At 43.8% G+C, this 12,950-nt stretch overlaps 1 protein-coding gene across 6 annotated transcripts in view; it reads left to right on the forward strand.

Moving 5' to 3' along the window:
* Positions 1-419: 419 nt before the first annotated feature.
* Positions 420-12,950, forward strand: part of ERAP1 (endoplasmic reticulum aminopeptidase 1) — a 37,616-nt gene continuing 25,085 nt past the window's right edge. The window contains exons 1-4 of one of the 6 annotated variants that reach the window (XM_025292203.3): positions 420-450; positions 6,063-6,603; positions 8,393-8,531; positions 11,745-11,879. In XM_025292203.3, the coding sequence (XP_025147988.2) occupies positions 435-450; positions 6,063-6,603; positions 8,393-8,531; positions 11,745-11,879 (831 nt within the window). In that variant the 5' untranslated portion in view covers positions 420-434. Of the gene's footprint in view, positions 451-620; positions 775-829; positions 849-5,284; positions 5,591-6,062; positions 6,604-8,392; positions 8,532-11,744; positions 11,880-12,950 lie in introns of those variants that run through there. The other 5 variants (XM_006064449.4, XM_044948524.2, XM_025292204.3 and 2 more) reach the window with 5 other exon arrangements.

Consider the following 12,950-nt stretch of genomic DNA (forward strand, 5'->3'; position numbering starts at 1 on the left):
GTCTACAGCCCAACCTCTCTGCAACCGAAACCCTGAACAAGCCAGCATTTTGCAGAGCAGTTCTGGGTTCCTGTTTCGTTCTGAGGCGGGCCCGGGGCTCTCGGCTCATTTGCGGAGGGGAGATGATGGACATGCCTTGAGTCCAACGGGGCTGTGAGCTGGTTCAGGCGGTGGAGGCGGGGGGCCGGGGGGGGGGGGGGGCGGGAATGAGGGGAGCTCGGCTCCACCCAAGTGCCCTTAAAGAGTGCCAGCCCTCTCCTTATGCCCCCAAACCTCCGCTGCCCCAAAGTCTAATCCATGGGGAACCCATCTCCAGACAAGTGCAGGGAAAATAATTTGCACCCTTAAAGGGGTGTTTCTCCCCGTTGGTTCCCCCTGCACCGAAAGCCTTGTTGTTTTGTGAGTCCCTGTCTTGGGATGGCATCACCGACTCGATGCACATGAGTTTGGGTAAACTCCGGGAGTTGGTGATGGACAGGGAGGCCTTGCTTGCTGCGGTCCCTGGGGTCGCAAAGAGTCGGACACGACTGAGCGACGGAACTGAACTGTCCTGGGAACATCGGGGTCTGCTAGTCCTGCCGGGTTTCCCCTGCCCCAGCTAGCCACCCCCTCGGCGGGGGCTCCCCTGCGCCTGCAGGGCTCGGCCCAGCGCCCCGCGCGCCTGTGCTTGCCGCACCGGCTTCACTTTCGCTTTCACTTTTGGTCCCGGGGCGGCCAAGGCAGGCGACTGCGGCGTGGTCCCCGAGTCCCATGTACTGAGTGAGACAGACCCCAGTACGCCCCGCTGTTGGGGGAGGCTGAGTGTTTGGGGGAAGAGCGGGGCCAGGGCGTCCTTTCTGTGCCGGGAGGTGTGGCGGTCCAGGGACCCGGGGAGGAAGGGAATCAGCGGGCGGCGGCCAAGTGGGGCCGGGGGGTGGGGGGGTAGGGGTGGCGGGTGGGTCGCGAGGCTGGGGATCGTGTCCGCGGGAAGGGTGGTGGGGTTGGCGCAGGCTCAACAGTGGCCTTGCCTCTTTCTGCACCGGGAGCTGGCCAGCGGCGCAGAGCTCCCCTAAGCCCCGCCACTTCCCGGCAGGCAGGCGGGAGCCGTCCTCTGCGCTTCTCCTTGAGGCTGGATTACTGCCAGCCTCGCCCGCTGGGCTCCAGAGGAGGGCCAAGAGAGGTGGTGGGTGGATGGCGGGGGAGAGGGGTTGGGGTTTGGCCAAAGAGAGTATCTGGCGGATAGTATTTGGAGAAAACAAACCTGAGTTCGGTGAGTTGCAGGCGCAGGGATATCGTCGCAAGGACAGTTAAGCGTCCTCTAGATCAATTCAAGTCTGTCCCTTCTTCTGCACTTCTTGCCAATAGTTGCCTGTCCTCCCTTCGCTGTGGCTCAGCCGGGAGTTTATTGAGTTTAAAGGCTGTCCTGTTGGAGCAAGTTAAAGTTCTCTCTCGGTGTCTTACTAGCCTGGTAGGCCTGCAAGTTAATTTCGGGAGGAAGGAGAAAGTGCAGACACTTCCTTACCTTTTTCTTGGAGGTTCTTTGTGAGGCCAGGTTTAGAAAAAAGTGCTCTGGTTTCTACTAAATCCCCGAAGTATTTGCTCTCAATTCAGGATGGAGTCAACGACTTAAAAAAAAAAGAGAGAGAGAGACTGAAAAATTGGCCAGCTTGTCTCTTTTTGCACAGAGTTGTAGTGGTACTGGATAGGGAGCACATTTTCAGGTGGGCCTAAGTAGAAAAGTTCTAATACGTTAAAAAATTGAATCAACATTTTAAAAGTATTTACTACCGGTAACTAGCTATCATCAGTGCTTGTTAATTTCATTGCTCAGAGCCTTTGGAAGAAGGCCTGTTACCTCTTGATGATGGATTTGACATTCCATGGTGTCCCAAAAAGGGAAGGAGGAGGCAGCCTAGGACCAGTTGCCCTGACTTCCTGTGTGAGTGGGAGAAGTCAGAATCACCCAAGGCAGTTAGTATCTTGAACTTTTTCTGGCTGTGAAAGAAAGTTAGGAACTCTGTTACTGCAGCACTTGAATCCACACCATTGATTGTCAAAGAAGATTTAGTAAGATCAGATGTCAAGGAAGATACTTTTTAAAACTTTAAAGGAATACAGTCAAGAACAGGAAATTCCTTTAAATCCCTTATGTCTCAGTCTGTGTATATTTAACTGCCTTCTTCATATTTCCCCTTGGACATCTCATAGACATCACAAATTAAACATATTGAAAAATGAAGCCTTGGTTCCCTCTCCTCCCTTTTAAATCTTTTCCACCTCTGGCCTTCTCCATTTCAATAAAGGATACCTACCACCATCCAGCGGAGAAGGCGCTCCACTCCAGTACTCTTGCCTGGAAAATCCCATGGACAGAGGAGCCTGGTAGGCTGCAGTCCATGGGGTCGCGAAGAGTTGGACACGACTGAGCGACTTCCCTTTCCCTTTTCACTTTCATGCATTGGAGAAGGAAATGGCAACCCACTCCAGTGTTCTTGCCTGGAGAATCCCAGGGACGGGGGAGCCTGGTGGGCTGCCGTCTATGGGGTCACACAGAGTCAGACACGACTGAAGCGACTCAGCAGCAGCAGCAGCACCACCACCACCATCCAGATGTTCATTCTAGAAACCTGGCAGCCATTCTGATACATCCAGTCCTTTCCCTCAGTCCCTACTTCTCCAGTTCCAGTTCAACCACTCAGTCGTGTCCTACTGTTTGTGACCCCATGGATCGCAGCACGCCAGGCCTCCCTGTCCATCACCAACTCCTGGAGTCTACTCAGACTCACGTCCATCGAATCAGTGATGCCATCCAGCCATCTCATCCTCTGTCGTCCCCTTCTCCTCCTGCCCTCAATCCCACCCAGCATCAGAATCTTTTCCAATGAGTCAACTCTTTGCATGAGGTGGCCAAAGTATTGGAATTTCAGCTTCAGCATCATTCTTCCAGCACCCAGGACTGATCTCCTTTAGAATGGACTGGTTGGATCTCCTTGCAGTTCAAGACACTCTCAAGAGTCTTCTCCAACACCATGGTTCAAAAGCATCAATTCTTCGGCGCTCAGCTTTCTTTCTAGTCCAACTCTCACATCCATATATGACTACTGGAAAAACCATAGCTTTGGCTAGATGGAACTTTGTTGGCAAAGTCATGTCTCTGCTTTTTAATATGCTATCTAGGTTGGTCATAACTTTTCTTCCAAGGAGCAAGTGTCTTTTAATTTCATGGCTGTAGTCAACATCTGCAGTGATTTTGAAGCCCCCCAAAATAAAGTCTGTCACTGTTTCCATTGTTTCCCCATCTATTTGCCATGAAGTGATGGGATTACATGCCATAACCTTAGTTTTCTGAATGTTGAATTTTAAGCCAACTTTTTCACTCTCCACTTTCATTTTCATCAAGAGGCTCTTTAGTTCTTCACTTTCTGCCATAAGAGTGGTGTCATCTGCATATCTGAGGTTATTGATGTTTCTCCCGGCAATCTTGATTCCAGCATGTGCTTCATTCAGCCCAGCGTTTCTCATGATGTACTCTGCATATAAGTTAAATAAGCAGGGTGACAATTTACAGCCTCGATGTACTCCTTTCCTAGTTTGGAACCAGTTCATTGTTCCATGTCCAGTTATAACTGTTACTTCTTGACCTGCATACAGATTTCTCAGGAAGCAGGTAAGGTGGTCTGGTATTCCCATCTCTTGAAGAATTTTCCAGGGTTTGTTGTGATCCACACAGTCAAAGGCCTTGGCATAGTCAATAAAGCAGAAATAGATGTTTTTCTGGAACGCTCTTGCTTTTTGGATGATCCAGCGGATGTTGGCAATTTGATGTCTGGTTCCTCTGCCTTTTCTAAAACCAGCTTGAACATCTGGAAGTTCACGGTTCATGTACTGTTGAAGCCTAGCTTGGAGAATTTTAAGCATTACCTTGCTAGCATGTGGGATGAGTGCAACTGTGCAGTAGTTTGAGCATTCTTTGGCATTGCCTTTCTTTGGGATTGGAATGAAAACTGACCTTTTCCAGTCCTGTGGCCACTGCTGAGTTTTCTATATTTGCTGGCATATTGAGTGCAGCACTTTCACAGCATCATCTTTTAGGATTTGAAAAAGCTCAACTGGAATTCCATCACCTCCACTAGCTTTGTTCATAGTGATGCTTCCTAAGGCCCACTTGACTTCACAGTCCCAGTCTTGTTTTGCTGACTGCATAGAGCTTCCCCATCCATTAACAGAAAATTGGATTAAAGATTTACTGAGCATGGCCCTGCCCATCAGAACAAGACCCAGTTTCCCCTCAGTCAGTCTCTCCCATCAGGAAGCTTCCATAAGCCTCTTATCCTTCTCCATCAGAGGGCAGACAGACTGAAAACCGCAATCACAGAAAACTAACCAAACTGATCACATGGACCACAGCCTTGTCTAACTCAATGAAACTATGAACCATGCCATGTAGGGCCACCCAAGATGGATGGAGCATGGTGGAGAGTTCTGATAAAATGTGGTCCACTGGACAAGGGAATGGAAAACCACTTCAGTATTCTTGCCTTAAGAACCCCATGAACAGTATGAAAAGGCTAAAAGATAGGACACTGAAAGATGAACTGCCCAGATCGGGAGGTGCCCATTATGCTACTGGAGATCTGTAGAGAAATAACTCCAGAAAGAATGAAGAGACAGAGTCAAAGCAAAAACAACACCCAGGTGTGGATGTGACTGGTGATGGAAGTAAAGTTGAATGCTGTAAAGAGCAATATTGCATAGGAACCTGGAATGTTAGGTCCATGAATCAAGGTAAATTGGAAGTGGTCAAACAGGAGATGGCAAGAGTGAATGCTGACATTTTAGGAATCAGCGAACTAAAATGGACTGGAATGGGTGAATTTAACTCAGATGACCATTATATCTTCTACTGTGGCCAGAATCCCTTAGAAGAAATGGAGTAGCCTTCATAGTCAACAGAAGGGTCTGAAATGCAGTACTTGGATGCAATCTCAAAAATGATAGAATGATCTCTGTTCATTTCCAAGACAAACCATTCCATATCACAGTATTCCTAGTCTATGCCCCAACCAGTAATGCTGAAGAAGCTGAAGTTGAATGCTTCTATGAAGACCTACAAGACATTCTAGAACCAACACCCCAAAAGGATGTCCTTTTCATTATAGGGGACTGGAATGCAAAAGTAGGAAGTCAAGAGATACCTGGAGTAACAGACAAATTTGGCCTTAGTACCAAACAAAGCAGGTCAAAGGCTAACAGAGTTTTGCCAAGAAAATGCACTGGTCATAACAAACACCCTCTTCCTACAACACAGGAGATGACTCTACACATGGACATCACCAGATGATCAATAGCGAAATCAGATTGATTATATTATTAAGGCTTACTGTTGCAAATACATGCCTTCCCACTCCCCCTTGCTACTGAGCATATATTTCCTTCCTTTACTTTCTGTGTTTTAAGCTTAGTGGGGAGCAAGGCCTTTCTCCCACTGAGAAGCAGTAAGGCCAGATGCCTGCTTTGTGTCCTCCCTGCTGGTGGTGTGGACACCTCACTTTTGCTGAAACAACAGGAAGTTGCAGGGAAGTAGAGACCTCCTCCTTTGATGACTGCACAGGTATCAGCATCTGATCTCTACGCATTGGGGTGGCTTCCTCTAAGGTCTAGTGTCGGCAGGGAGTGGCCATCTAATCACATATTTGTCTAATATAGTTCTAGTTGCCCATCTTTGCTTGTTTTATGAGCCTGGCTTCCCAAACGACCTGTCAATTCTGTGATCCATTTAAGGATCTTCAGCCAGAGCTTGTTCTTGCTTTCAACGGAGGATCCTGACTGATAGAGTTAATTTAAACTTTGAAAGCTAGATGATGCTTTATAGTAGATGTTAATAATTGTTGTTGACCATAAACTTCTCTCTTCTTGTGACTCATTAACATAGGAAAGATAATTTTACTTTCAGGGAAAGACCTAGTATTTTTTTTAAGTTTGTATCTATATCTGTTAATTCTGGGTGGATGCATTCTGAAATTATGCTCTCTTGATAATATTTTAGTGATTTTTTTTTTTCTTTTGTACATTTGTGCCTCTAGCCATTTCAAGCAAGATGATATCTCCATCCATCAAATGGCCACTTGGAACCAGGCCCTCACTGCTTTCAACACTGCTGATTCTCTTAACGGTGGCAACTCCATCCTCATGTCAGAGCAGGGAACCAACATCTCCAAAAGCTAGCAACGGGGCACCATTTCCTTGGAATAAAATGCGACTTCCAGAGCACATCATCCCAGCTCATTATGATCTCATGATTCACGCAAACCTCACCACTCTGACTTTCGGGGGAACCACACAGATAGAAATCACACCCAGCAAGCCCACCAGTACCATCATCCTGCACAGTCACCGCCTACAAATATCCAAGGCCACCCTGAGGAAGGGAGGTGGCGAGAGGCAGGCGGAAGAGCCACTGAGAGTCCTGGAAAACCCGCCTCAGGAGCAAATTGCGCTTCTGGCTTCTGAGCCGCTGGTCGTCGGCCTCCCATACACTATTGTCATCAACTATGCTGGCAATCTTTCTGAGAGTTTCCATGGATTTTATAAAAGTACCTACAGAACCAAGGAAGGAGAAGTGAGGTAATTTTTGTCTTTTTTTTTTTTTAAAGTTCAAGTGCTACCCACACTAAATTTATTATTTCAGGTGGCTTGTCCTTTAAAACTTCCTTGATTGTTGAATTCTTTCTTTGGTTTTGTTTTGCATGTCTTTGCATATTTAAAAATGGCTTATAGTCTTTTCCTTTTTTTTTTTAAATCTCATTTTTCATTCTGTTTGAACCAATTTTCTTTCCTCCAGCTCTATCAGAGTAAATACCTATTTGTTTATTTAATTAGACTTCTGGGATAGAATATATGTTTTAAATTCTCTTGGCCTAGGTACCAGTTTCCAAGGGCTGCTTTAACAAAGTACATAAACTGTGTGACTTAAAACAGTAGAAATTTAGTATCTCACAGTTCTGGAAGCTAGAAGTCCAAGATCAAGGTGTCAGGAGGCCTGTGCTCTCTAGGTCTCTGAATAGCCTCATTCTTTGCCTCTTCCTAGCTTGTGGGGCCATCAATCTTTGACATTCCTTGAACTGCAGCTACATCAGTCTGGTCTCTGCCTGCCTGTCACATGGCCATTCTCCAGGTTTCCCTCTTGTTTTAAGGACACCAGTTATATTGGACTAGGGCTTGACCCGATGGCCTTATCTGAACTTGACTGCATCTGTAAAGACCCTATTTCTGAATAAAGTCTCACTGATATTAGGTAATAAGACTTCAAAATATATTTTGGGAAGACTCAATTCAACCTGTAATGGCCTATTAGAGGAAATATTTTTGTCTCAGTTGAAACCTTTTTAGGGATCCTCTCCTGCTTGTTTTAGTTCTGTTTTTAAAAACACAATATATTTTGGGAGATTTTATGCTAAATTTTAAAATCAAATTTTTTTAGTAGCTTATACTTACTTTTCTGATTTCATATTATTTTTTGAGGTTAAAAAAAAGTCAAATACTACAGAAAAGAATTTTTGAAAAGATAAAATGTATCCCCATTATAACCCCTAGAGATAACTACTGCTTCTGTTTTAGGGGAACATCCTTTAGACTTTTTTCTGGATATACGTACATGTCATTTTATGTAAATGGAACTATGTTGTATTTTATGTTTCACGAGGGAGCTTTTTTATTAAAAATATATGTTGACACGCATTTTACACGATGACTGTCACTTTACATCATTTTAACAACTTTATTAAAATGCATGTTTCTGTGTTGATTTATTTAACTAATCCTCCTATGGATGGAAATTAGGTTGTTTCCAACTTTTTAGCATCAGCAATACTTGGATAAGCATCTTTGTAAATCATTTCTTTAGAATAAATGCCTAGAAGTAAAATTGCTAAGTCAGGGGTCAACAAACTTTTTATATGCCTTGCTATATTTCTCACTAATTCTGTGTAGTGACAATCCTTTTAGAGCCAAAATACCAACAGAATTTCCCTTTTAATTTGTTACATTGATTATTAATGAAGCTGTGCAGCTTTTTATGTGTTTATTGACTATTTGTATGTTCTTCTTTTGTGAGTTGCCTGTTTATGACCTCTGCCTGCTATTCTGCTTGGTTGGTGGGTGAATTTTTACTTATTTTTAAGAGCTCATTATTTGTTCAGGTTATGTTAACACTTTGTTAAATACCTTTCGATCAATTTTCCCTGTTCTTTTACTTGTCTTTTAGTTTATGCTAGCTTTTGTCATATAAAAGATTTTTTGGTAGTGAGATTCATCAGGATTGTGATAACTTTAGGAATTAAGACACGATCATACACCTAACTTACAGTCCCTGGTACTTCCTGCTGTGTTTTTATTTCCCTTTACGGAATTTTAGGGTACTTGCATCAACACAGTTCGAACCAACTGCAGCCAGAATGGCCTTTCCCTGCTTTGATGAACCTGCTTTCAAGGCGAGTTTTTTAATCAAGATCAGAAGGGAACCAAGACACCTTGCCATCTCCAATATGCCACTGGTGAGTCTAAATTGTGTATCTCTGATGAGAAGTCCATTCATTCCCTGTGGCTTGCCTCTCCCCATTGCCAGTTAACATTCAGGCTACCTGTTTTGTTTGTTTCATTGCCTGACAGATAGCTAATTTTTCTTTTTCACTTCTAACCTATGCTTTTGGTTCAAGCAGCAATTTACTTATGGCCAAAGGAAAAAAACATTGTCCCTAAAAACATGCAAAATTTAGGTTAAGAGTGACACTGCAGGTCATGCACGTTGACAAGAGAGAAACCATGTAGGAAATTCAGGTCAGGTTCAAGTGAGAGTGCCTTTCGTAAAGCACTTACACTTTTCTCATATGGTCTTTTAAAAGGATTTTTAAAGGAAATGCTCTGTCGAATAAGGCCATATTCCTATGATTTAGTTATTTCCTATAATTTCTGTATACTATATTACTAATATTAGCTATACAGTTTGTATTAAAAATAACTGGCATGAAGTTGGGCAGATGGAAATTAAAAAAGTAATCTTTTAAGAATATAATGGTAGTGAAGGTAGCTACCTCAAGTCGCCTTTAAAGAAGTCATTATTTTCCAGTTCCAGAGCAGATGTGGACAGTGTTCCCTTTGAGTTTTATTTTTTTATTCTACTTTTTTGTTTTCCATTATGGTTAATTACAGGATATTGAATATAGTTCCCTGTGCTATAAAATAGGACCTTGTTGTTTATCTATTCTAAATATAATAGTCTGCATCTGTTAGGCTGAAGCCCTTCTGCTTTTTAAAAGTGGAAAGGAAAAGATGACCTTGCCAAATGAATAAAATTACTCAGTGAGGTCCATTCCCCTATGATTCTGGTAGCACTGGAAACACAGAAGCTGAGCTGTCGGTCTACCGCTGATACATACCAACTGCTGAAGCACATACATCCTTTGTTCAGAGAAGCTCACCGTGGATGAGACTCAGGCTGGAATAGGCTTTGCCCAGAGTCCGGAAGGGTATCGTACCTCATCCCTGTGCTGGCTGGGCAGGCAGTATCTTCACATGAAGTGACTCAGAGAGCCATGAACCAACCTCCAGTGTAGTATTTCCCAACCTTTAGAACTCTATATTGCTCACTGAGTCCCTTAAGCTAAGTCGCTTCAGTTGTGTCCGACTCTGTGCAACCCCATAGACGGCAGCCCACCAGGCTCCCCCGTCCCTGGGATTCTCCAGGCAAGAACACTGGAGTGGGTTGCCATTTCCTTCTCCAATGCATGAAAGTGAAAAGTGAAAGTGAAGTTGCTCAGTCGTGTCTGACTCTTTGCGACCCCATGGACTGCAGCCTACCAGGCTCCTCTGTCCGTGGGATTTTCCAGGCAAGAGTACTGGAGTGGGGTGCCATTGCCTTAAGGACCCCCTAAAAGAGATTCTGACATTCCACACCAGAAGCCTATCTAAAAGGCAGACTTGTGAATCCTTACCAGACAAGAACTTTTGTCTCTTTCCCCAACACACTTGTATATAGAAAGATAAGAAACAGTTATGCCATTTTCCTAATATAAATTTGAGATAGAGAAAATGCTTTTTCAAATTATAGTTCCCTCCCCAAATATTATGGTACTGCTGCCTGGGGTGGGAGTGACTTCTCTAATTAGAGAATTACAGCATAAGAAGAATAAAGGAACAGGGGTGGTTTGGAAGTGAGGGACAGACTGAACACTAAACAAGACTGGTACAGATTTCATAGGTTTGTAGGGGGAAGGCCAAAGCCCAGAGGCTTCACAAAGATGCTGGAGTCCAACTCCGTGAATCCAAATCCATGAATCCAAGTCCAGGACCTACTTGTTGAGGATCCAAAAATCTCTAATGTAATCTTGCTCTTGGATGGGCCATCCCTCCTCTTGGCAGAAATCTAACAGAGGTGCCTGAACTTAAGCTTCAGACATGGAGTTGAGGGGAAGGGCAGCGGGGTTACAAAGGGTCTTTTTGGAGGCTAGAGAAGAAAAATATACCTTTGGAACACCCAACTGTTTGGGGCAGGAGTTAATCACATCTAAATTTGAATTCGTTTAACTAGCTTACTTTCCTACTGATGAGCGCAACTTCAAGACCAGAAATTTTTGTCAGGGGTAAACTGAAGACATTTTAAAAAGAAAGGTAGTTTCTGGCCCTTCAAGAATAAACCTAGGTTGGCTGTCAGAGTCAGGGTATGAATGCCCAAAGGCTGATGAGCAGGCAACCATAGCTTGTGGCTGGTGGGTATCACAAAGAAGGACAAGGGCATAGATATAGAGGTGGAAATGGGATTACAGGAAAAATGCATCATTAATGTGGATGTTCTCAGACTAGTTTCGACTGGTCTTTTCTCCAAGATCCTGCCCACTGCTTTCTGTTGGCTGAGGTAGTAGACTTTCTTCTTGGGAAGCCGACCTCTTAGCCTGTACCTCGGTGGCTCCAACCCCACTCTGCAAGGCTGCTCCCTGATTACACTGCAAAACCTGACTTCAGTGAAGCAGATCAGAGTCTGGAGGAGACTTTGCAGGGTCAGGCCCAGACATGGGTTTCTTTGACTTGTTTAAGAAAGTAGAAGCTCTTTTAGGTTATCCATGGTGACACATGCACGCAGTTAGACACTGCATTTCCAGATTATTCTCGCACTTTGTATTATGTGGGCTACATCTTGGCAAAATCAGCAGTCTTGGTTTTGCTTTTTCCCAGCTGCATTACCAATCCTCATGTGCCAATATGAGTCAGTTTGTAATCGTCTAGCTTATTTAGAAGATATTTAAGTGGTGGTGGTTGTATAACTGTGAATATAATAATAAAAAAAAAACAGAATGGTATACTTTAAAACAGTGAATTTTATGGTATATGAATTATATCTCAATTAAAACACAGAGGAGAATGGTTTGCCTTTCCTATCTAAATTACTTAAGAAAGAAATACATTTTTTGAAAAGTCTTTATCAATTTTGTTATAGTATTGCTCCCGTTTTATGTTTTGGTTCTTGATTGTGAGACGTGTGGGATCTTACCTTCCCAATCAGGGATTAAACTCACATTCCCTGGATTGCAAGGCAGAGTCCCAACCGCTGGTCCACCAGGGAAGTCTCTGAAAGAGATATTCTTAAATAACTATACAAATGTCATGTCATATACTTTCAGTATGTCTGAGACTTAGGACTATTTCTCTTATAAAATGTTTTCAGTGTCTTGGGTAGTTGGATTCTTTGATGATCTCAGTTATCCTGATTTTAGGTTAAATCTGTGACTGTGGCTGAAGGACTCATAGAAGACCACTTTGATGTCACCGTGAAGATGAGCACCTACCTGGTGGCCTTCATTGTTTCAGATTTTAAGTCTGTCAGCAAGATGACCAAGAGCGGAATCAAGGTGAACTTGTGATTGTCATGTAGGGTGACCCACTTGCCCTGGTCTGCCTGGGACGGTGCTGGTTTTATAACTGGAAGTCCCACATCCTGGAAACGCCCCTCCTTCTCGCACAAACCAGTTGGTGGGCCATCCCACTGTCAAGATGCTTGTGTTCACAGCGGGGTTCTACTAGCAGAAACACGTGGGGAGACGTAGCCTGGCCTGGGTCATGGTGCTGGCTGCACCATTAACTGGCTTTCTGCTACCTTTGGAGATGAGCTTACATTCTGTAAAATGTATACATTGGCTTAGATCCTGCAGTGGTTGCTCAGGTTGCTTCTTCTGTCTATAACTTTCTGCAGTTTGGAAGTGAATGTCACTGACTATCCCAGCCGGGGATTTCTAGCCATGGGAAGGAAGTAAGAGAAGACAGCTTGGAGTATTAAATGGCTCTGGGGAGAGCATTTGGGTCAGGGAATACTGGAGTATCAGGGGAAGAGGTCTTGTTTCAAGGAGTTCTTGCCACTGCGTGGGTCTCATTGTGTAGTGAGCAACCTACACAACTGTACACTGCGGCCCTGAATGCAAAGAAGATTTTCAAAGAGGAGGCAGGCGACATTTTATTTAAAATGACCTCATTTATTTGTGCTAGTTTTAACTGAAGCCTGGGATAGTTAGGGTTTCTCTTCTGAATTGCCTTGTCTTCTGTAGGGCCTGAATAAGGTCCTGAATAAAGGGTCTTCTTATCCTTGTGGAGTTATCTCTGCTTACCTGGGGATTTGAAGCTAAGGCTTGAGACTTGGCTGTAGGAAGCAATCTAAGTTCAGCAGTGAAATTAACAGTAAAAAACACCCACTCACTGATTTGCCCACTTCAGTGAATCCTTTATGAATGGTTATTTTTATGTGTCTTTCATACTGTGATACTGTAATTCATAATAAGAAATATGTATTTGGTCTTCATCCTTGATGAAGGCTCAGAGCTACTAAAACTCTTAGAATGTCCTATGTGTTGAGAACCATAAGTATTATCTCTTGTTATGTTAATAAAAATTTCCTAAGTAACCTAACTAAGGCTGGTTGACTGGGAACC

This window comes from Bubalus bubalis, chromosome 9, assembly GCF_019923935.1.
Source record: "Bubalus bubalis isolate 160015118507 breed Murrah chromosome 9, NDDB_SH_1, whole genome shotgun sequence".
In the NCBI taxonomy this organism is placed as follows: Eukaryota; Metazoa; Chordata; class Mammalia; order Artiodactyla; family Bovidae; genus Bubalus; species Bubalus bubalis.